The 26,843-nt window shown below is 34.5% G+C and overlaps 1 protein-coding gene across 1 annotated transcript in view; it reads right to left on the bottom strand.

Moving 5' to 3' along the window:
* LOC123536385 (ADP-ribosylation factor 3-like) overlaps nt 1–26,843 on the bottom strand; it is a 122,282-nt gene that overhangs the window by 76,575 nt on the left and 18,864 nt on the right. The window contains exon 3 of the mRNA XM_045319533.2: nt 7,718–7,894. Within this exon, the coding sequence (XP_045175468.1) occupies nt 7,718–7,894 (177 nt within the window). The remainder of the gene's footprint in view (nt 1–7,717; nt 7,895–26,843) is intronic.

Raw genomic sequence — 26,843 nt, 5'->3', positions numbered from 1 at the left:
ATTTAACCTTTGTACATTTTGTTATTTTATAGAAGGCCATGTTTGAACCAAAGAAGTATAAAATACATTTATTTTTATAGCTCTTTGTTTGAACTAAGATGTTGTAAATGTTTTATTTGCATGTCTGTACATGTTACCTTCTGAAAATAAAGAATTTATTATTATTATTATTATTGTTGTTGCTGTTGTTGTTGTTGTTGTTGTTGTTATAAAAGTGTCTATGTGACTTCAGTTTATGTCTACATCGAAGAAAATTTAAACATATTTAAAAACCCAAGTCAAGGCAAGGGCAGAAGAACGTGACAACGGACTTCCGCTGGTACTATGCACTACCACATGGCCTAACTAAACTAAAGGAACCAGCGTGGTCTGGTCTAGTCGCGTAATGGCTGTCAGTTATTTGAACACTAGTTTTTCACTTGGCATGGCAACAGAGGTCTAAATTGAAGCTAGTGTCTGTTTAAATTTCATTGTGGATGTATTTTTGACATTTTGGTAGGAAAAATTGGAGAGCAGGTTGTATTTGGTGAAGTGAAGCTCAATTTTAGTATGAGTAGTACTTCAGGTTACAGCAGTGTGGTTTTTGATGTCAGTTTACAGTAAGCAAATGTGACCAGAGAAATCTCTCTTAGTAGATAAATGACCCCTACTTTTCTCTTCATTTTATATCAGTTTTATCATAACTCTTTAAAATGAGGTAAGGATTTGTCTTCTGAAATGGGTCTAGCTATGTTTGGTAGCTCTTTAAAAAAGGTCAGTTTTATATAGAATATATAGGGAAAACTATTTACCTAATTGTGACCTATAAGAAAATGTGGGCAAAAATTGAGATTTGTCCAGATATTGATATAAATGAACTAGTTTGGTCAGATTTTGGTAAAAAATGAGCATTTCATTGAAATTTTGCTGCAAAAATTGATAAAAAACCCAAAAATCACATTTTCACTCTTTTGGGTGTATTTTTTTTAAAAATGCACATTTACACTTTAAATTTTGCCCATCTATACCTTTCAGAGGGGGCATTTGGTGTATTTCAAAGTGTTAGTGTGTAATTTGCTTGCAAATTATAGTGAAAATTTATGAAATAGGGTAAAAACCAGCTCTGGCTAGAAGAACTGGTTAAAAATTATGTCGCGACATCAATTTTGAAGGAAAATTGGTGCAGGGAACCGCGTTACTGAAAATGCCATAAAACCTGGAAAACTAATTTAATCAAGCTGAAACTTGGTATTTTTCATGCAGATATGTTACTGGTACTATAAAAATGAAATAGAGACTATTACAGAAAAACAGTTTTTCTTATAGGCCTAACTAAACTAAAGGAACAAGCATGGGAGCCATCTGGTCTAGTCGCGTAATGGCTGCTCAGTTATTTGAACACTAATTTTTCACTTGGCATGGCAACAGAGGTCTAAATTGAAGCTAGTTTCTGTTTAAATTTCATTGTGGATGTATTTTTGATATTTTGATAGGAAAAATGGGAGAGGAGGTTGTATTTGGTGAAGTGAAGCTCAATTTTAGTATGAGTAGTACTTCCAGGTCACAGCAGTGTGATTTTGATGTCAGTTTACAGTAAGCAAATGTGACCAGAGATATCTCTCTTAGTAGATACATGACCCCTACCTTTCTCTTCATTTTATATCAGTTTTATCATAACTCTTTAAAATGAGGTAAGGATTTGTTCTCTGAATTGGGTCTAGCTATGTTTGGTAGCTCTTTAAAAAAGGTTTTATATAGAATATATCGAGGGGTGAATGCGACACAGTGCTAAGTGACATTTTTTGAAAAAATCACTTTTTTTCATATATCAAGTGTTTATGACCTTGCCCATGTCCTGTAAAAATATCAAGATTATAGCAAGTCATTAAATGAATTTATAACAAAATGGTCAAAAAGTGCTAAGTGAAAATGATATACCATTTGAATGCGACACAGTGCTAAGTGCCTTACGTCACTTGGCGCTTTTTCGCACCGAATTATATTAAGTTTGCACTCAGTATATGTACCAAGTGACAAATATTTTTCAATAATTGTGCCATTTAGTTGGTTTCTTTTTAAGTATGATATCATTATCAGTATCGGGTATAAAGGATTATTATTTTTTTTGACAAACAGTTGATTTTTATTCTTCTTTTTTTTCACTTGGTACTTTTCACAGTAAACATGTGGCTGTAAACCAAGTATTGTTTACTGCGAAAAAGTGCTAAGTGACAGAATGCATTTAAAGTTCTTCAGATGAAATTGTCTGATTTTTTAGCTCGACTATTCATAGAATAGTGAGCTATTGCACTCGCCCATGCGTCGGCGTCCGCGTCCCGATTTTGGTTAAGGTTTTGTATGTAAGCTGGTATCTCAGTAACCACTTGTGGGAATGGATTGAAACTTCACACACTTATTCACTGTGACAAACTGACTTACATTGCACAGGTTCCATAACTCTATTTTGCTTTTTTACAAAATTATGCCCCTTTTTCGACTTAGAAATTTTTGGTTAAGGTTTTGTATGTAAGCTGGTAACTCAGTAACCACTTGTGGGAATGGATTGAAACTTCACACACTTATTCACTGTGATGAACTGATCTACATTGCACAGGTTCCATAACTCTATTTTGCTTTTTTACAAAATTATGCCCCTTTTTCGACTTAGAAATTTTTGGTTAAGGTTTTGTATGTAAGCTGGTATCTCAGTACTTACTAATGGGAATGGATTGAAACTTCACATACTTGTTCACTATCATGATCTGACATGCACTAAGCAAGTCCCATAACTCTACTCTCTTTTTTAGCTCATCTGATTTTTTGAAAAAAAATGATGAGTTATTGTCATCACTTGAGCGGTTGTCGGCGTCGGCGTCTGCGTCGGCGTTGCCTGGTTAAGTTTTATGTTTAGGTCAGCTTTTCTCCTAAACTATCAAAGCTATTGCTTTGAAACTTGGAATATTTGTTCACCATCATAAGCTGACCCTGTATAGCAAGAAACGTAACTCCATCTTGCTTTTTGCAAGATTTATGGCCCCTTTTGTACTTAGAAAATATCAGATTTCTTGGTTAAGTTTTATGTTTAGGTCAACTTTTCTCCTAAACTATCAAAGCTATTGCTTTGAAACTTGGAATACTTGTTCACCATCATAAGCAGACCCTGTACATCAAGAAACATAACTCCATCTTGCTTTTTGCAAGATTTATGGCCCCTTTTGTACTTAGAAAATATCAGATTTCTTGGTTAAGTTTTATGTTTAGGTCAACTTTTCTCCTAAACTATCAAAGCTATTGCTTTGAAACTTGGAATTCTTGTTCACCATCATAAGCAGACCCTGTACATCAAGAAACATAACTCCATCTTGCTTTTTGCAAGATTTATTGCCCCTTTTGGACTTAGAAAATCAGTTTTCTTGGTTAAGTTTTATGTTTAGGTCAGCTTTTATCCTAAACTATCAAAGCTATTGCTTTAAAACTTGCAACACTTGTTCACCATCATAAGTTGACCCTGTACAGCAAGAAACATAACTCCATCCTGCTTTTTGCAAGATTTATGGCCCCTTTTGGACTTAGAAAATATCAGATTTCTTGGTTAAGTTTTATGTTTAGGTCAACTTTTTCTCTTAAACTATCAAAGCTATTGCTTTGAAACTTGCAACACTTGTTGACCATCATAAGCTAACCCTGTACAGCAAGCAACATAACTCCATCCGGCTTTTTGCAATAATTATTGCCCCTTTTGGACTTAGAAAATCATTTTCTTGGTTGAGTATTATGTTTAAGTCAACTTTTCTCATAAACTATCAAAGCTATTGCTTTAAAACTTGCAACAGTTTTTCACCATCATAAGTGGACACTGAACATCAAGAAACATAACTCTATCCTGCTTTTTGCAAGAATGATGGCCCTTTTTAGACTTAGAAAATCATGGGTAGGACAATATTTCTATTACACAAAAAAAATCAGATGAGCGTCAGCACCCGCAAGGCGGTGCTCTTGTTTTCAAAATTATGCCCCTTTTTTGACTTAGCAGTTTTTGGTTAAATTTTTGTATGTAATCTGATATCTCAGTATCCACTAATTGGAATGGATTGAAACTTCACACACTTGTTCACTGTCATGATCTAACATGCACTGTGAAGGTCCCATAACTCTACTTGGCATTTTTACAAAATTATGCCCCTTTGACGTAGCAGTTTTTTGTTTAGTTTTTGTATGTAAGCTGGTATCTCAGTATCCACAAATTGGAAAGGATTGAAACTTTACACACTTGTTCACTGTCATGATATGACATGCAGTACAGAGGTTCAATACCTCTACTTTGTATTTTACAAAATTATGCCCCTTTTTCAACTTTTGTATTCATTCAGTTGACAAGGCTGTTGAATAGTCGAGCGTTGCTGTCCTCCGACAGCTCTTGTTTTTAATTTCAGACATTTGTCTCAAGATTTTTTATCTAAATGAGGACAGGGAAAATATTTTATTTTACTTTCATATGTTAATTATTTATGATATATATGATTGAATTATATCAAAAAACCTTCGAAAATACCTCTAATTAAAAAGATACAGGTGTATTCCAGTTATGGAAAGTGTATTCCTGTTTTTAGGTGGATTCGGTTTTAATGTGTGACCACTCGGCAAGTTATGACTGTTTGTACAGTTGTACAGTTCTTGTTTAATGTGAATCGCAGTATACAATTGTACCGTAGCATTTTAGATTACAAACAGTAATGTATAATACAACTTTTACATCAGTAGTCTTCAGTGACATTTAACACAGTCATTACAGTAACTGCTATAATGATGAAACTGAAATGACTGCATGACTATGGTTTTCAGCAAATTATTAGAAACACATGTATCTTATCTTATTGTTGGTTAACTGCCTTGTATAATTATAGTGATATCTGGAGAATTTCATAGAACATGTAATGAAATATTTGGAATCAAAGTTTAATGATCTTGAAAAGGTTCAGTGTCACCTAAAGTGACTGTTGATTAATGCCAGCGTGTCACAGAGAATATGATTGAGAATTCCACACTGAAAATAAAGCTATATCTCTGGAAACTGTTTCATATTTGTAACCAAATAAAAACTCAAAATTATTAATATATCTTGAAGAAACATCTAAACCTAATATTAAAGTGGAATCTACGTTATACAATGACAGTCTGATTTGTAATGTATGTTATTAGTATGCATGACCTGCACTGCAAAGAAATGGCAATGTGGCGTAGATTGACATTAACTCCTTATGTGTAAGTCACACTTCACCGTATAGCATTATTGGACGCCAAATGTATATAAAAACTGTGACAGAAAGTTATCCTGTGACGAAAGGCATTCCCCACTGCTGCTCGATGCTCTCGCGATCGGTGTACTGGGCGCAAAAAACACACAATGAACGCAAGATTTACGCATATATACAGGATGAACAACGTTCAATTAACGGATATCACCGTACTAGTAACAGACTTGTACCATGTAAAACAAAAGCGCAACGCATGAGAAACTGACAAAACATTCTTATCAGTTATCGACTGTTGAACATACGTTACATCCGTTGCATAATCCGGTAGTGGTCTGGCCGTGAATCAGGTCCACCGGACAAGAACGAATGCGAACCTGACAAGAACGGATGCGAACCAGTTAAGTTCAGAATAGGGAACGCATGAGTAACGAACAAAACGCATATCAGTGCATTGCTACCATACATCTAACGGACAACTTTGTCAGGTGGTGTATGTTCTAAATTTTGAACATGCTCAAAACCTTCCACTGGATAGAACGAATTTCGCAGAACAAGGAGTGCAGGTGCCGCATGAGAAACGGAAAAGAAACGCATGCGAATGGACACAAATGGATTGAAAATTTTGTTATATGTTAAACGTCCGTTAACGCTATATGGTGTAGTGTAACTGATACTTAAACTCTTATAATACATTATTTAGTCAGGTTAAGTTATTTATTTATACTGTTTTGAGATGCTAGATCTTGAAACAAGCTTTCCAACTTATATGTATATTTCTCAATAATTAAAGTATTGAAGCTTCATTGGACAAAAAATAAATTGAAACACTGTTTTCTGTACTCAACATTAATCTAAGTACAGAATTGGAAAATGCATGATGATTTAGACATTATTTATTGTTGTTTTTTTTATAGGAAAAAGAACATTTTGCTTTTGAAAGAGAACTGTTTTACTGAATCAAAGCATTATATACTGAACAATACCAGCTGTCTAGAAATATTTAATTCTAGTGATACAGTAATTAAGAAATAATTTACACCAAAGCAGTTTTTTTAACATTATTTATGCATGATAGGTGGTTATACATCAGGTGTAATAATTTCACGAGGGCGCAGCTCGAGTAAAATTATTTCGAACGATTATTACTGCCAGATTGTATAAATAATTTTGCTATATAGAAAATTTCCTTTCTAATATGTCTTTGTTGTAAAATTTAGATCAATATTATAGAACTGTTTCCTCGTGTATGCATGGCGTGTCATCACGCTCCTTTGTTTATACACACCAGACTGGAAATGGTAATACGTCTTGCGGAAGAGTTCAATTTGGGCGAAAATGATAGCAAATTATTCTGTAAAGCAAATATACCAGATTAGTATGTGCGTAAATTAATCTAGACAGTTGGCAGTGTTACATTTCGTTTTAAAAATGCTATCTAAGGTAAAATACTGAATCAAATTTGAAAGCACCACATGGTGCTAAATATCATGTTGACATGATGTTAACATAATAATGTTGTGATGAATAATGCATTGCTAGTCATATTAGAATGCATGAATTTTTAACTCTGAGGAAAATATCATGTCTGAAATACAGTTTTTATAATTCTCTTAAAACTGATACACTAACTTAGCCAAAGAATATAATTTATAAAGATATATTGTGATTGGCTAGCCATTTTTGTTCAGTGTAATTGTGAGTCTGAGAAATTACTGAAGTTTAAAAGCTTTAAATAAATAAAATGGAAAACAATTATGTGTTGTTTCTTAGTGTGATAAATATTTTCATGTATTATTGAAAAGATAATCCGCAGATAAAGCAGTTTCATTCGTTATGCTATGCTCTGTACAGTGAACACTACTTTTGATTACTGTGAAAGAAATTAAAGGGCCCACTTCTTGTGTCCAGCCATCAAACACCATGTTGTTTTACTAGATACATGAAAAATATTTCCTTCTAAAGAAAGATCAGCTCAAAAGCAAAATCTTTGGATGACCTATACATTGTAAGGGCTTACTTATAATGTCACTTAGACTCTTTTCAAAGTCACAAAGTTTTAGAATAGTACACAAAAATGACTGAAGAATTTTGTCGCGCTTAACTTTTTTGCAAATTTGTATCTATTTGGAGTGCGAAAAAGTTCTAAGTGACATTTTGATTAAAATTTCTTTTCTGTCAGACATTTCTTTAAAAATTCCACTAGATTTAAAAAAATAAAGTTGATTTTAATCAGATTTAAAAATATTACAACAGCTGTCAGAATAAAAAAGCAACAGGAATGTTTTTTCCTTCTCCTGTAAAATTTCATGAAATGCACTTAGCACTTTGTCGCATTCACCCCTCGATATAGGGAAAACTATTTACCTAATTGTGACCATATCCGCGTTTTGTTAAATATTTTAATCAAAAATTAGCATAATTAATTGCTAATGTATGGATGTTAGTAACAATCAAAACGATAGTCTGAAATAATGATATCTCACCATCGGTTCCTCTTAGATACATTCTCCATAAGGGTCTCATACGGTCTTGACCACCCATGTCCCATACAGTAAGTGTGAGGCCCTTTATAGGGGACAGAGTTTCTACATTGAATCCAACAGTAGGAATAGTTGTCAACGTTTCATTCAATTTGAACCTGTATAGTATAGTAGTCTTTCCTGAAATGATAGAGAGAATTTATACGAACTAAATCACCACCACAATATACCAGACCAATTACGGCAAAGCGCCTAACAGTACAAAGGAGCACACACGTGCCACAGCAAGTACTTCACATTCGTACTGGTTCAACATTTGCATAATTATATACTCAAATCTCTGTTTTCATGTCTCACAAATCAGCAATACCTTTTAGTCTTTTTAACTGACTGGTACCAGAGAAGCTATATTTCTCTCTGTGAAAGTTACCTGGATCTCGAGGATACACTGAATATATAGAGATAATTCATATATGAAGACACTGAAAATTGTTATAATGATGATGATGATGATGATGATGATGATGCTGATGGTGATGACAACCGCGATGTCGTGTTTATTGGCCGTCTTTGTTTTTGTTTTATTTGCTGCTGCTGGCGATTCTGCTGCTGCTGATGATGTTGTTATTGTTGTTTTGTTGTTGTTGTCTTTGTTGATGATGACGATGATGATGATGATGATGTTGTTGTTGATGATGATGTTGACGATGGTGTTGTTGTTGATAATGATGATGTTGTTGATGATGATGTTGTCATTGTTGTTGATGATGGTGATGATGATGATGTTGTTATTGATGATGATGATGTTGTTTTGTTGTTGTTGTCTTTGTTGATGATGTTGTTGTTGTTGATGATGGTGTTGTTGTTGATGATGATGATAATGATGATGTTGTCGTTGTTGTTGATGATGGTGATAATGATGACGTTGTTGTTGATCAATATGATGATGACGTTGTTGTGGTGGTGGTGGTAGTGACGATGACAACGACCATGATAATTTTGATGATAAATAATCATCAATACGATAACGAGAAGAAGGAAGTTTTCATGCTAGAGATGTTTCCACAACACGCTACACTTGAACATGCTCGTTTCCTTTCTGCTGCTGATATCAAATTGTACTTCCCTGCAACCACTTATTCAAATTCATCAAAACATCCGCTTGGAGAACTTTATATCTTATTAGTCCCAAAATTCTATTTGCCAGAGAGACCAAGCCGTGAGTCAAAATAAGATAAATACGAGGGTTGACAAAAAAAACATATGCCACTGGAGCCATAAAAAATGTATTTATTCCAGGTTTAAAGTAATTGAAGTGTTGGTTGCATGATTATTTCGTGCAAATTTCAGTTGGTATATAGCTGAGTTGAATAGTCAGTTAAGTCATTTGAGGTTGTCTGCATTGCTTAACACAACACACAAACTTACATGTATACAAACTGGATTATAATGGCCGGTGAACACTGGTAGCAAATTTAGTTGCAGTGGAGCCGAATGAACTTTGATTCCGTTGAAAGGGTTTAACCAGCTTCAGTGAACATTCTCAAGAAATTGAATGACAGCTTACAGTGGCTAATGCTCGTCAACATTTACATTTCAGCTAGATGTTTGTGAAAAATTGCATTTTTTAGAGTTTGATCTACCCAAAGTTGTAACAAAGACTGTCACAATGGTAAACTTGTAGAAATTGTTGATGAAATCAGTAGACAAGAACTCGGTACATCAGTATGATAGTCAAGGATGAGAAGATGAGAAATAATTTACGGCGAGTCAAGTGTCTAAACTGAGAGTAAGGAGGCATAGGCTGACCGACGACAAATTTATCCATACCCTTACAGAAGCAAGCCTCTGTGGCGTACATGCTGCGTATTTGCTGTGTATATGCCGCGAACACAGTAGTACGCCAGAGGAGTACATTTTACATACACCGCATGCTGCGTATATGCCGCGTACTATTTCGACGAGTACACAGCATGTACGCAGGAGGTCACTAGTACACTTCAAGTACGCAGCACAGACTCTGAAAATTTAAGGAGTACACTGCATGTACGCAGGAGGGACTTGTACAAGAAAATAGTACACTGCATGTACACCGCAGATACTTTGAAATTTGTGCAGTACACTTCATATACGGGGGAAAGACTTGTACAATTTCTTTTGGCATTTATACTTTGTCTTTTTTTATAAGTTAAAGTCTGAAGTAAACTTCATATACGCGGGAGGGACTTGTTAATTTTCTTTTGGTGTTTATACTTTGAATTTTTTTAGGTAAAAGTCTGAAATACACTTCATGCAGGAAGGATTTGTACATTTTTTTTTTCTTGGAAGCAAGAACTTGATTTCCGAGTAACTTTTATCTTAATAGCATAGAGTAGTTCAGATTACCGGTATTCTGAACAATGAAAATTTGCCAAACTATTTGCAATGTTCATTTGTGAAGCTTACATCTTGGTGATTTCTGAGCTGCACCTTGCATGCAGTGTAAAAATATATTCTTTTTCATTTTGAATTAATCCTGGAGCTTTCTAACTTGGATAATTGAAAAGCCTTATTTGAACTTCGTTGCATTACATTTTGTAATACATGAAATAATTACCAAGATAATGCCTCAACAGCGCCCGAATGAGAAGAATTAATAGCTCTCACTGTTATTTTAATACTCTTAAGCAAAACACCATTCTATCATGTTTTATAAAGGCTTTAATGCTCATTATGTTAACTCATTAAGGCCTCACCAAATTAAAAAGTTGTTCATTGGATTTGCGGCTCGTATATTTTCATAACGTTTTTGGCTAATTGCGCTCGCCCCATTGGAAAAAATCAATCCAAAATTTTTTGGTGCGCTACTTTTTACGGACGTAAAAGTGTATAAATGCTTATATAATTCCAGTCCTAGATTGTTCTCAGATGGATTTTAATCAAAATAAATACATACTACGCACACATTGTCTATAATAAATCACAACACTTATATTTAGTTGCATTAAAGTTGTTTCCCCTTGATGCAGTTACGCCATTTTCTTCAAATGTTTACCAAATTACATGGTACAAAAATTGATTTATTTCATTGAAAAGTGGATGAAGAAAAGCATACTAATTTATTTGATAACATCAATCTACATTATTTTGGTAAGGGTAAATACTTATTGATGCATGTCACTTATCTTTTTTCTGGTTTTTTTCTGTCCAAATGATCAGCATTTGCATACGAAAGTTGGTGGGGTAAGGAATTTACATTATCACAGCAGTTTCGCCACAAGAGTACACAGCATGTATGCAGCAGGAGTACACAGCATGTACGCCGCAAGAGTACACAGCATGTACGCCGCAGGGGTAGTACACCGCAGGCTCATTTGCATGTGAAAAGTGTATGTGCCGCGTACATGCTGTGTACTATTTCTCGCATATTAAATTCCTCCAGCGTACATCCTGTGTACTATGTAGTCCACAGCATGTACGCAGCAAGTAGTACACGGCAGAGCTCATTTGCATGTCAAAAGTGTACTACAAACGTACTATCGGTGTATGTGCGGTGTATATCCTGCGTACTATTTAAAGCCCTTGATTTTAGTACACATCATGTACGCATCATATACGCTGTATGTACACAGCAAGAGTACGCAGCAGGCCTTTTTCTTCCGTAAGGGTATGGTCCAGAGAGAGGCTTAACGTTACGTAAAAGATGAGTATTGTTTTAACGATTAATGTAATTTAAGTTTAGGATGCGAATGGACTAAGCAGCCCGGCGTCAATGAAGAGCGGCGTATGCTTAGGGTTGAGATTTATAGTTGTATTATGCCAAACTGATGGGAAAGAGTGAGATTTATGGTTCTATAGTTATTTTGTAAAATTTTATCGCAATTGCACTATCCATATTTATAGAATTATGATTTAGCAAGTATATAGCTGTATGACGCCAAGCCGAGGGCAAGGGCAAACACCAATGGCCGAGATTTAAAGTTTTATTACGTCAAGCCGATGGGAAAGGGCGAGATTTATGGTTCTATTGTTCAAGCTGATGGGAAAGGGCGAGATTTATGGTTCTGTTGTTCAAACCGATGGGAAAGGGCGAGATTTATGGTTCTATAGTTACATTGTATTTTGTAAATTTTATTAAAGTCGACCACCCATATTTATAAGATTATGATTTAGCAAATATATAGTTGTTTTACGCCAAGCTGAGGGCAAGGGCGAGCGCCGATGGGCGAGATTTATGGTTGTATTACGCCAAGCCGATGGGCAAGGGTGAGATTCTTAGTTCCATAGTTATTTTGTCAATTCTCATCGCAACTGCACTATCCAATGGGCGAGATTTATTGTTGTTTTACGTCAAGCCGATAGACAAGGGCAAGACTTATGGTTTTATAGTTATTTGTCAATTTTTATCGCATTTGCACTACCCATTTTTATAGATTATGATTTAGCAAATATGTAGTTGTATGACGCAAAGTCGAGGGCAAGGGAATCCTCCAATGGGCGAGATTTATTTTTGTATTACATCAAGCTGATGGGCAAGGGCGAGCTTTTAGTTCTATAGTTATTTCGTCAATTTTTATTGCAGTTGCATTTTCCATATTTATAATATTATGATTTAGCAAATATATAGTTGTATGACGGCAAGCCGAGGAAAAGGGCAAGCACCAATGGGCGAAATTTATAGTTGTATTACGTCAAGCTGATGGGCAAGGGTGAAATTCATGGTTCTGTAGCTATTTTGTCATTTTTTATCGCAATTGTACTATATGATTTAGCAAATATATAGTTGTATTACGCCAAGCAGAGGGTAAGGGTAAGCGCCGATGGGCGAGATTTATTGTTGTATTAGGTCAAGCCGATGAGCAAGGGTGAGATTAATGGTTCTATAGTTATTTTGTGAATATTTATCGCAATTATGCTATCCATATTTATAACATTATGATTGAGCAAATATATAGTTGTTTTACGCCAAGCCGAGGGCAAGGGCGAGCGCCGATGGGCGAGATTTATGGTTGTATTACGCCAAGCTGATGGGCAAGGGTGAGATTCATAGTTCCATAGTTATTTTGTCAATTCTCATCGCAACTGCACTATCCATATTTATATAGATTATGATTTAGCAAATATTTAGTTGTATTACGCCAAGCCGAGGGCAAGGGCGAACGCCAATGGGCGAGATTTATTGTTGTATTACACCAAGCCGATTGGTAAGGGCGAGTTTTATGGTTCTATAGTTATTTTGTCAATTTTTATCGCAACTGCACTATCCATATTTACAAGATTATCATTTAGCAAATATATAGTTGTATTACGCCAAGCTGAGGGCAAGGGCGAACGCCAATGGGCAAGATTTATTGTTGTATTACGCCAAGCAAATGGGCAAGGGCGCGATTTATGGTCCTATTGTTATTCTGTCAATTTTTATCTCAATTGTACGGTGCATATTTATAAGATTATAATTTAGCAAATATAAAGTTGTATTCCACCAAGACGATGGGCAAGAGCAAGCGCCAAGGCCCAATATTTATAGTTGTATTACGGCACGCCGATGGGCAAGGGCTATATTTATGGGTTCTATAGTTATTTTGTCAATGTTTATCGTAATTACACTATCTGTATTTATAAGATTATGAAATAGCAAAGAAATACGTTTTTATGCAAACATATTTATTTCTAAATCATATTATTTTCAACGTATCAGACAATGTCATAGTCTGTTTGAAAGTGGGGTTATCTCCCTTGTTCAGATATTTTCACACACGTATTATTTAGATTTTCAGTTGTATCAAAATTTCCAACATTATATCATTTATCTGGGTATCTTTTGAATATTGAAAATACAATTGTACTTGATTACCACAATGGCTTCTTATAATCACGGTATGTTCTAAAAGACCTCGCATATACTATCTATTAAAATAATTGAACACAAAATAACACGTGTATCATTTCATAAAGATGCATAAGGGTATTTCCCTTACAGAAGAAAAAGGCATGCTGCGTACTCTTGCTGTGTACATACAGCGTATATGATGCGTACATGATGTGTACTGAAATCAAGGGTTTTAAATAGTACGCAGGATATACACCGCACATACACCGATAGTACGTTTGTAGTACACTTTTGACATGCAAATGAGCTCTGCCGCGTACTACTTGCTGCGTACATACTGTGGACTACATAGTACACAGGATGTACGCTGGAGGAATTTAGTATGCGGGAAATAGTACACAGCATGTACGCGGCACATACACTTTTCACATGCAAATGAGCCTGCGGTGTACTACCCCTGTGGCGTACATGCTGTGTACTCCTGCGGCGTACATGCTGTGTACTCCTGCGGCGTACATGCTGTGTACTCCTGGCCCGAGTCCTGCGGCGTACATGCTGTGTACTCCTACTGCATACATGCTGTGTACTCTTGTGGCAAAACTGCTGTGATAATGTAAATTCCTTACCCCACCAACTTTCGTATGCAAATGCTGATCATTTGGAAAGAAAAAAACAGAAAAAAAGATAAGTGACATGCATCAATAAGTATTTACCCTTACCAAAATAATGTAGATTGATGTTATCAAATAAATTAGTATGCTTTTCTTCATCCACTTTTCAATGAAATAAATCAATTTTTGTAGCATGTAATTTGGTAAACATTTGAAGAAAATGGCGTAACTGCATCAAGGGGAAACAACTTTAATGCAACTAAATATAAGTGTTATGATTTATTACAGACGATGTGTGCGTAGTATGTATTTATTTTGATTAAAATCCATCTGAGAACAATCTAGGACTGGAATTATATAAGCATTTATACACTTTTACGTCAGTAAAAAGTAGCGCACCAAAAAATTTTGGATTGATTTTTTCCAATGGGGCGAGCTCAATTAGCCAAAAACGTTCTGAAAAGTATACGAGCGGCAAATCTGATGAACAACTTTTTAATTTGGCGAGGCCTTAATGAGTTAACATAATGAGCATTAAAGTCTTTATAAAACATGATAGAATGGGGTTTTGCTTAAGAGTATTCAAATAACAGTGAGAGCTATTAATTCTTCTCATTCGGGCGCTGTTTAGGCATAATCTTGGTAATTATTTCATGTATTACAAAATGTAATGCAACGAAGTTCAAATAAGGCTTTTCAATTATCCAAGTTAGAAAGCTCCAGGATTAATTCAAAATGAAAAAGAATAGATCTATATTTTTACACTGCATGCAAGGTGCAGCTCAGAAATCACTAAGATGTAAGCTTCACAAATGAACATTGCAAATAGTTTGGCAAATTTTCATTGTTCAGAATACCGGTAATCTGAACTATTCTATGCTATTAAGATAAAAGTTACTCGGAAATCAAGTTCTTGCTTCCAAAAAGAAAATGTACAAATCCTTCGTGCATGAAGTGTACTTCAGACTTTTACCTAAAAAAATTCAAAGTATAAACACCAAAAGAAAATTAACAAGTCCCTCCCGCGTATATGAAGTTTACTTCAGACTTTAACTTATAAAAAAAAAAACTAAGTATAAATGCCAAAAGAAATTGTACAAGTCTTTCCCGCGTATATGAAGTGTACTGCACAAATTTCAAGTACCTGTGGTGTACATGCAGTGTACTATTTTCTCGTACAAGTCCCTCCTGCGTACATGCAGTGTACTCCTTAAATTTTCAGAGTCTGTGCTGCGTACTTGAAGTGTACTAGTGACCTCCTGGGTACATGCTGTGTACTCGTCGAAATAGTACGCGGCATGTATGCGGCATGCGGTGTATGTAAAATGTACTCCTCTGGCGTACTACTGTGTTTGCGGCATATACACAGCAAATACGCAGCATGTACGCCACAGAGGCTTGCTTCTGTAAGGGTTGTTCTGCACTTCATGAAGTTCATGCAGTCAGTAAATTGGCTATTTGTTAAATCTTTGTTCAGTGTTCAAAGGCAGTCAGGCATGCAAAGAGCAAAAGTCATTCAAAATGTTGTCTGTATACAATTTCAGACTTTGACTTTTCTTAACATCCTCTGCATGTGTATCAATAATGCATTCCAAAAGCTTAAGTTTTTCTTGAACATCTCAATTTTACTAACATCAGGAAATATATGTGCTTTGTACTTTTAGGACATTCTGATATATTTTATGAATATAATGACGGCTATGGAGTCCATATTTACTGTATAGAATATCAATTGTTCAGTGATAGTGAAGAGGTCGATTTAGCTTTAGAAACGATTAAAAGTTATCAGAAGTGTAACAATAATTGCATCTTACATTAGAATTATAATATAATCCCTTTCCTTCTTTGTTGTTCAATACATGACAATGCAGACAACAAATCCTAAAATGCATTTATGTATTTGTTCTCTTTCTTCCCGCGATTTACTTTGATTATGGGATAAATAATTTATTTACGTTTGAGCGTAGCGAATTACACACTGGCCATAGCTTTATCAGATCAAGTGGTTCCAACGTTGTTTGAGCGGTGAATTTTACGCCGATCAGATGGAGAAATATGGCCGATACTACAAATTTCCGGTATTTTAAGTATGATTTTAAGAAATTTCTACCTGTTTAATAGCTAATCAAATGAAAACGATGGGTGCACCTGGAGCGCAAATGTGTCTATATTTTAGCACATGTGTCCATTTAGCTGAGATTTGTGCCGTTTATTCAAACACTTCTGTACAGTTCGGCGGGGGAAGGAGATTTTTGACAGTTTTTGACAATATCGCATCATATAAAGTGTTAATCGGGAATAAGTAACTGTTAAAACACTTTTTATGTAAAGGGCTACCTCTTAAAACAAAGCGTGTGTATTTTCATAGAATTATCCAGGGTTATTTCTGAAAAATCGGCCGAAAACCTAATGCAACGCCGTTTCGAGTGGGTCGTTATGCAACGCAATCAAGTGGATACCGTTCTGTGTCTTACTTGCGAAGTCTTACCCATCTTAAAAACAGTCATTAAAGCATAACAATGAATAAATTTAGTGAGTTTTATAGCATTATAATGATCCCGCCATTTCTAATATATTGTACATCGAACAATATCATTAAGTAAATAACAGTAATCGTTCGTAAAAACAAGAACCAGTTCACGGATATCTGTCTCCTCCACGAATGGTACTGAACAGCATACCAAAATCGGGTTGACTCTTTAAATCAGTATAGTTACAGTTGGTTACTTTTTAGTCCCTTAAAACCAATACATTGCGATTTCATTACTGATTTGTTGTGCATTTAAACTGTTTATACAAAATAAATAAAATTTGGTCCATGATAAAAGTATTAATCAGTTGTTTGTCAGATTTTCATTCATATTCCTGTGGTAGCGTTCATTTATTTTCAGAGAAATAAATCACAGAGAACATTAAAATTGGCAAGGGAAAAGACAAGATTTTATTTGTCCTCCAAAAAACAGAAACGACGTAATAAACCTCTGTGGTCCCGTTCAAAAATGAAAATACAAATGAAATACAGACACCAATGAAAGAAAATAAACCGGACCAGCAATACTAATAGAGATGTGCCGCAGTTGTACTATTTAACTGTCTCTAACCAAAGAAGAAAAGTGATGTTTGTCAACGGGTACTTATTCGATTTGATAAGAGTTAGAAATATTGTAAATACAATGTATCTTTTGCTTCAGAAAGTTGTCTCAGGACAGCCTTGTCGCTTGCAATGTCTAAAAGATCTGTATCTTCCTCTGTTAATTCTTCAAAGTTTTCATCTCATAAAATTCTTTCTTTTAATACCTTAATGTGAACAGGTTTTATTTCTTGATATTTTGGTGCTTGAAGTTGGAGTTAGCAGTCTTTTCGTTTTTTACAGTGCCCCTAAAGTGACATGTTACGCACTTTTTTTCCACTTAGGTAATGTGAGACTTTTTTTATTTCGTTCGTTTAAAGGAATTAGTTATTTCGTTTAAACGAATTAGTTATTTCATTTAAACTTACAGGTGATTTCGTTTCGTTTAACGAAATAACTATGATTTCGTTTAAACGAAATAAAAAAAGTCTCACATTACCTAAGTGCGTAACATGTCACTTTAGGAGCACCGTAGTTTTTTTTTGTTTTATTTATTTATTTATTTTTGTGTGTGTGTGTTTTTATTCTCTTTGAGGACATGGAGAAAATGCTCTTAATCGTTTGCTTGATGACACGTCTGTATTAGTATTGCTGGTCTGTATATTTTCTTTCATTGGTGTCTGTATTTCATTTGTATTTTCATTTTTGAACGGCGACCATAGAGGTTTATTACGTCGTTTCTGTTTTATGGAGGACAAATAAAATCTTGTCTTTTCCCTGGCCAATTTTAACGTTCTCTGTGATTTATCTCTCTGAAAATAAATGAACGCTACACCAACAATGTGAATGAAAATAAATACAAACAACTGATCAATACTTTTATCATGGACCAAATTTTGTTTATTTTTTTTATGAACAGCTTAAATGCACAACAAGTCAGTAATGAAATCGCAATGTAATGATTTTAAGGGACTAAAAAGTAACCAACTGTAACTATACTGATGTAAAGAGTCAATCTGCTTTTGGTATGCAGTTCAGTACCATTCGTGGAGGAGAAATATCCGTAAAATGGTTCTTGTTTTTACGAATTATTACTATTATTTACTTAATGATATTGTCCGATGTTCATCCTAGCTTTATGTTTTTGTGTTGATGTTTTTTGACAATTTCCACAAAAATATGTTAAATGTTAAGCTAACATAAAAATGTAAAAGTACAATATATTAGAAATAGCGGGATCATTATAATGCTATAAAACTCACTAAATTTATTCATTGTTATGCTTTAATGACTGTTTTTAAGATGGGTAAGACTTCGCAAGTAAGACACAGAACGGTATCCACTTGATTGCGTTGCATATCGACCCACTCGAAACGGCGTTGCATTAGGTTTTCGGCCGATTTTTCAGAAATAACCCTGAATAATTCTATGAAAATACACACGCTTTGTTTTAAGAGGTAGCCCTTTACATAAAAAGTGTTTTAACAGTTACTTGTTCCCGATTAACACTATATTTGATGCGATATTGTCAAAAACTGTCAAAAATCTCCCTCCCCCCGCCAGACTGTACAGAAGTGTTTGAATAAACGGCACAAATCTCAGCTAAATGGACACATGTGCTAAAACATAGACACATTTGCGCTCCAGGTGCACCCATCGTTTTCATTTGATTAGTTTTTTAACGGGTAGAAATTCCTTAAAATCATACTTACAATACCGGAAATTTGTAGTATCAGCCATATTTCTCCATCTGATCGGCGTAAAATTCACCGCTCAGACAACGTTGGAACCACTTGATCTGATAAAGCTATGGCCAGTGTGAATTAGGAAATAAATGTATTTTTTCCAGGTTTAAAGTAATCGAGATTTTGCTGTATTGAAAAGTTATTGAAGTGTTGGTTGCACGATTATTTCGTGCAAATTTCAGTTCGTATATAGCTGAGTTGAATAGTCAGTTAAGTCATTCGAGGTTGACTGCATTGCTTAACACAACACACAAACTTACATGTATACAAACTGGATCCCATCCCGCCCACCCATTGGAAGCTTTTTTGAATTTCAAGAAGATATTGAAGTCTTGAAAAGATATAAAAGTTAAAACAAATAATAATGATAACAATGATAATAATAAATTGGTCGATATACATGTTGTGCATTTTGTACACGGTTGGAGTGGCATTTATTTCAATATTTATAACGAAATTATAAAATAGTCATGCATAAAGGGAGGCAATCAGAACTAGAAAATTCAATAATAGTGTCAGTTGAATTCGTACATCAATTAATCATCAAACTCCTGACAAATTTTCAAATATTGGAGAAAACAATTATCAAAAGAAAGAAATTAGGAACTAAAAATAAATTATATTTTTATGTTCATAAAAGTGTGACAGCCACGTCATAAACATATGTAATACGAGTTTTAACTTTATTTCGAATATTAACAGCACATAGCACTGCATGGAAGTTTCCCTCATGTCTTTTATGATGTGTTTGGTTAACTTGTTCCGCTTAATTGTAAGAGCTGATTTAAGTATAAACGGTACAGTTTTCAACATGATGTTGATAATAATACAGTTTAGTTTATATTTTACAGATTATTCCAAGAGTTGAGGAGTTTTTCTGGATACATTGTCGCCTAGATTTCTCGGGATGGATATGTGTTTTATAATGATGCATATAGAGAACTGTTCTACAATGGACTGACGTACCACGAATGATACAATCATTGCCTTGTTTGAAGATCTTTTAAAAATAGAAAGTTACTTTTTCTTGTAAGATAGAAAGATAGAGACAGTATTTTACCAAAAGTGCAAAATTGATTTTATCATAGTCTTATTAAAATATAAATACATTGTAAGAATTCTAATGAATTTATATGTACTCGTATATTATAAGTTTAATGAAATGATATATTCGGAAGACATACATTTAATGAATGAACATGCTTTTGGCTAGCAACTGAATTTCTATGGACTACATTATCTTCACTGAGGATCATGTTTTTCGGCAATAAATTGTGGGGGGTTGTCAGGCCGCCGGAAGATGGTAGCTGGTCTTGAGACTTGGTATCTTTCTACTTCCCCCTCCCACGACGGAGTTAGGGTTGAGTAGCCGCCTCGCAGCACACTGACTGGGAAAGTATATTCATATATGTAAGTTTTCCATGTCACACCCTTTAAACGACTGTATTCCTCCTCTTCCTCTTGCGAGTGATCAAAACAATAAACAGACACGCAGAAGGTAAGAATCGTCTTCAAATTCATTATTTGGCGTTACACTGTATGTGTATTTAAGTTAAACGATAAGTCTAACATAAATATGTGTATATGGTGTTATAATAGATGAAACTGACAGGTAATGATTAAAAAAAGTTGACTGATCACACTCATCGCATGAAAATTCACTCGACCAAGTCACAAAACTGATGAATATCACGCCAAATTGATTTGTAATCCAATTATCCATGATGTTTTCTGTAATAAGTATGCATATTCCATAAATATATGTAATAAAATGTTTCGTTTCTGTTGCGTTTTTGAATGAAATTAATTTTTATCTAGTCGGTGAAAAACATTTACTGTATGCCGACTTGCCAATCTGAACGCGTATTTGCCAGTGATACTGTATTCCATCTTGTGAGTACAACAGGCGATTTATGTCCTTAAAAGGCGTAAATGAAATAAAAAATATGCATACAAAATAGTTTCTTTTGATCAGTCGTCATGTTTATAATGTCATTTAATGTCGAATCCCCCGTGCGATGCTTGTACTAATCCATTTGGGGGTGGGGTGGAATGTCTGTGACTCGCTATCCTACTTAATTCAAATAATTAATTGAATGCTTCAGCGTTGTTTACATGCAAGTATTCAGTGTTGGTTTTACACACATATACTATCATAAAATACGAATTAGAAACTGAATGTATACACAGGGTCCCTACTATGTCATGCTACCTTACGCTTTCAAAATATCGATGAGATGAGACAGGAGAGGACTATAGGTTGATCCCCGTCTGTCTGTCCGTCTTCAACAAAATGATCCTCTGATTTAAAAAAAAAACTATTTCAACCGCTAAGATCCTGCGAATGGACGTATAAATAGAAAAAGATAACGAAAACATTATCAGAAAAGTAGATTAAGTCCTTATTGGTAATTCAGAGTTTACTTCATGGTAAATCAGTCAACAAGATTCAAAAGTAGTACAACTATTTTGTCACGAATGGCCTAATGGTTTAACTACCCGATTCTCTCTTCCTCAATAATAACATAAACATGTTATCCTTACAAATACCGTGCGCGAATAGTACAGCCGTCGTGTTTACTACCTGTCAAGATTTACCGCTATTTCTCATGTTAGAAATAATTTACATTTGATAGTGATAACGCACACACGCCAGGAATCTGTCCTTGCGGATTTGGTCGTTTTCATTGCTAGGCCTTGCTCTATTTATTTTAAAAAATGGCGTGATTTGTACCTCGTCTTTGTTTCATTATGATCGGCAAATTCCGACATTTATATCGAAAGCTGTATTTTATTTGGTAAGTATAAATGTATAATAATAATAATAATAATAATAACTTTATTTTAAGAAGGTGACATATTAAGAGTACATAGTATACATACAACTTATTTCCAATATGGCCTTTTACATAAATGTTAAAACACAGTATCTACAACAATAAGAGTATCAGTAGCACAATTTTAACGACAAACACACTTTAAAAACAAACTTGATTTGAAATGATTTTACCTGTAGAATAAATCAGTGTAATTCATCCATCAATATCATGAAATTTAAAAGCTACCCTATGCGACATAAAATGCATGATCATTGATGAAGATTTGAGAAAAAGTAAATGAATAAATAAATATAAAAAAATCTCAGTATTAGTAACGTTGTTCTTGTAATAAATAATCCTTAATTTTCCGTTTAAACGTTAATAGATTATCTTGCAGTTTGATGTTTGATTGAATGGAATTCCATAAATGCGTGGCTTTGTATGAGAATGTTTGTTTCAAGTAGTTTGTTCGGGACTTCAACAAAGAAAGATCTTTACGAGTCAAGGAACGAAGATTATATCTATCGTTATGAGCAAAGGATAATTATATTATTATCTATACAGATTCCAAGAATATTTTGACTTGTTACATTTTCAGTTATCATTCCATTGATAAACAGTTCAATATTCCTTGCTTGTTTTATTTCATAATTTGTACTTAGAAGCATACATTTTGTTTTTTCCGGATGCAATGACATATTATTAATTTTGCACCACGTGTTAATGAGGCTAAGATTACTTTGGAGCTCTTGCTCTATAACTGAAATGTCAGTGTCGGATTTATGCACAGTGGAATCGTCAGCATACATGTCAATATTAATAGTATCTGAAGTAAGTGTCATATCATTTATATATAATATGAATAGTAAGGGTCCTAAAATCGAGCCTTGTGGAACTCCAGACTTTACAAACAAATTTTTTAGATTATCAAATCACAGCAGGTAGTCATGGGTAGGCATTAGAGATATTGCCGATAGAGAGTTAATAGGCTTTTCCTTTGATTTTATCTGGTGACCTAGTTTTTGACCCCACTTGACTCAGATCACCTATAGATGATCAAGATTAATATTCTGACAAAGTTTCATTACGATATGGTCATAGATGTGGCCTCTAGGGTGTTAACTTGCTTTTCCTTTGATTTGACTTGGTGACCAAGTTGTTGACCCATCTGACCCAGATTTGAATTCGACCTAAATATGATCAAAAATACATTTTGAAGAAACAATAGTTTCATTAAGAAATGGTCACAAATTTGGCCTCTAGAGTGTTAACTAGGTTTTCCTTTGATTTGACCTGGTGACCTAGTTTTTGAACCCAGATGACCCAATGTCGAACTGGTCCAAGATTTTATTGAGGGTAATATTCAGACCAAGTTACATTAAGATTGGACCAAATTGTGATCTCTAGACTTAACAACCTTTTCCTTTGATTTGACCTGGTGACCTAGTTTTTAAGCCCAGATGACCCAATATCGAACTTGTCCGAGATGCTATTGAGGGTAACATTCTGACCAAGTTTCGTTAAGATTGGACCAAAAGTTTGACCTCTCAGTGTTAACAGTCAAATTGTTGACGACCGACGACAACGACAGACACAGGGTGATCACAAAAGCTCACATTGAGCACTTCTTGCTCAGGTGAGGTAATAAACCCAGATTTTTCCTCTAATAGCACTTCTGCTTGTAAAATGGGGACTTATTTCATTCGCAGAATGCATTTTCAATATAATAAGACAAGTTTCAGGTTAATGTTCATGTGTTTATGGCAAATACAAAGACAAAACTAAAATAGATCTGTTTACTGTGCGACGCTGTCAAGAAAGCGATCCACAAAGGATTAGTGGATTCAACCTGGCACCGTTTCACTCCAAATCACCCCATTTACTGTTCATATTTTCACACCTTATTAATTGCAGTTGCGATTATATATTGGTTTCAATGATTTGAAATTCTAGAAAATATAGTCTTGTATGCGACACATTTTCGCATTACCATCTCATGATGGTGAACATTTGTGCCAAGTAATTTCAAAATCCCTTGAAGCATAAAGAAGTTATGGCACTGACACAAAAAACAGACCATGTTTCACCTTTAAGTGTCACTTTAAAAAGAAAAAGGAAAATAATAAGATGGACATTAACTACATATGACCGATGTTTGTGTGTAAACTTTGAGAGAGGTAGGTGCAGTAGCATTGAAGTAATGGCACGACCAAATATATGAGGACACATATACAAACAGATCGAACAGACAGACCGCATGGTGACTGCTTTATAAAACCCTCCTTCAAACAATGTTTGCGGGTTCTAAATATGAAGAAATACTACAGGAGCATATGAAACGCCGATATTTTACAAAGAAGTCACTCACAAACAGGCATACAGTCTTTTTACCAAACTCGCAAGCACTTGTACTGTAATTAAGCAAGCGTGCATACAGTCAGGAAATAACACCAAATCTTCTTTCATTTACGGTTATAAACAAACTGGAGAATTTATCAATAATTTTATTTTATTTTACGAAACTAGTATTGTTTCTTTATCCACGGAACAGTGGAATTTAGATGTAGGTCATTCTTCAAGGAAGAAAATAAGTACTTTTGACGCCGACAATGAACAATTTCTGGACAAAATCTGTGATCAATCGAGTTTTTTGCTATAATTCTACCTGTCATCAGACTAACACATTATATACAGAAACAAATCATGTTTAGCTTCCAATAAAATGTAAATATACATACCTTCAAAGCAAGTCAGTCACTTTAATATGCTGTTTTTCAACTTTTAGTTGTCAGTTTATTGTTTTGATCACTCGCAAGAGGAAGAGGGGGAATACAGTCGTTTATAGGGTGTGCATGTAGGAATTAAAGAAAATTGATATTTTATATGATTCAAGTCAGTTGAACAGGATATAATTATAAAGAAGGTTTATGCAGTTTTTGTATATATTATGAATATAATTCAGCCAAATCAGGAAAAATGATAAAATTCCGATTAAGAAAATGTCCGAAAAAATTTTAATTTCCAAATGTATTAAAAATTTATCCACGGAAAGTTTTAGGTATTTACTAAAAAAATATCATAAACCGAAGATCTAGAAGAAAAGGAATTATATAGTTGACAGCCATTGAAAACAGGTAGTATATAAGTTGTGTGAATTACGTTATAAACACATTTTCTTAACATCAAACTTATTTATTTCAACCAAAATAGAAATACATCATTCAAACCATGGTTATTAAAATAACAGATGTTTGGCATATATATACAAGTTAATGTTCTTTGATACAAACATAATATCTATGGATTACAGAGTCCGATTTCATTACCTAAAATATTGATAGCAGCAAATTTATTTTTTTTATTTTGATGCTATGTTTTCAAATATTGGTGGAAGTTAAAAGTTTGCTTAACAACTAAACCAAAATTTTGATCAGTTACCGAAACATGTAAATTATAAAAGGCACATCGTTGAACCAAAAAATAATATTACATTTTATCTTGACAACATCTATAAATGAAACAGTAAAAGAAACGTAAATCACAAAGAGATGCCATATCTGTCACAATGGAGTGAATATTACAATCCAGTCAAATACTTGATAACATTTAACATTTTAGTCCCTTGCGGTACTTTGCATGTAAATCTAATGAAAACCAACTGGCAGTACAACTTTGTAATGTTTTATAAACAAACTTTTGGCAAAAAATCCTAAAACTAACATAAGGATTCAAAAACGCAGGAAATTAAACGCACAAATCCTGTCTTAAAGGTCTTAAAACAAACATTTCTGCTCGCTTTGCTATTGTTTCTGAACAAATAATTGGAAATGAACAGGCTACTTTGCACTGATAAAAAGTTAACATTGTTTAAACCTGGTAACGTAATTCACAATTTTTAAACACGTAAATCACTGAGTTCAAATTTCGATACTATCATGTTCATGTCGGTTTCAGACAGCTTATACATCTTGCGCTTCCCGTATGGGACAGGATCATCTACTGTGCACAAAACGGATGATTCATGGACCCATAGTACATCATCTTTTGCAGGCCATTTGAATGTGACATACAGCTTGCTACTACCTTCCTGCATAAACGTAATATTGTATTCATTGTCATCTTGGTCATATTCTAATACTTTCCCAACATACCATTTACCATTGTATATTGCTGCTACAAATGTATTAACAGGGATTTTTGAATAAGTTGTAGCTGCATTAGCTACATGTTTGACAGTAATTGCTGCAACATTGTCAATAGCCGGTTCAGTATTTTGGGTTTTGTTATCAGCAACTGAGGTAAGGTTATGAAGGATCCAGCCACTGCATCCATTTTGAACTCTCCATCATAAAACAACTTGGACAAAAACATGACGTGTCACGTACTGCAATTTTTGCAGTATCTACTTGAACTACGCTATGAATTTCCATAGTCCCTTTAACAGGTTTTGCATTCATTGCTGTCAATTCTTCTTGGGCTTGGTCACATTTTACCTTGGGAACAAACATGTAAGTTATTGGACTCTGTGTCTGGCTGGAACCCCATTTGAAAAAATCTTCAGCATTTTGTATAACAACTGCGTGTCTCTTTACTGCTGTGTCTGCCATTCTTTTAGCCGTTCCGCCTATTCCGTCACAAGCACCCTTGCCATGGCCTGCTTCAAAGTATTGCCATGAGGCTTGGATTCCAAAATGCTTATCGTGATTTCCGACTACGTTCATCATGTGTTTATTTCTGTATTGTGAGGTTGGGGAGTCTGTAATATAATGAATACATTCAACATTGTCATGTTCCTTAACCAGTATTTCATTAATACTTTTAAGAAATGCATAAACTGTTCCTGCGTGTGAGATGGTGTATCAGACACATAAATATATGATTTGTGTTTCAACTCATTTTCGTGATTTTTAAAGTATGTCACCACTGGATGTAACGTAACAAAACCTTTGTCGAAGTAAGCTGACTGGACTTCGTCAGCATGACTGCACGTATAATTTTCCGCGAAGTCCATCTGGCATATTACGTGATGTTCTGGAATTGTTTCTTTCAATAGTTTAAATTGTTCATATTGGGTT

Source organism: Mercenaria mercenaria, chromosome 1 (genome assembly GCF_021730395.1).
Source record: "Mercenaria mercenaria strain notata chromosome 1, MADL_Memer_1, whole genome shotgun sequence".
NCBI classification, from domain to species: domain Eukaryota; kingdom Metazoa; phylum Mollusca; class Bivalvia; order Venerida; family Veneridae; genus Mercenaria; species Mercenaria mercenaria.
This window is presented reverse-complemented; position numbering and strand designations above follow the sequence as displayed.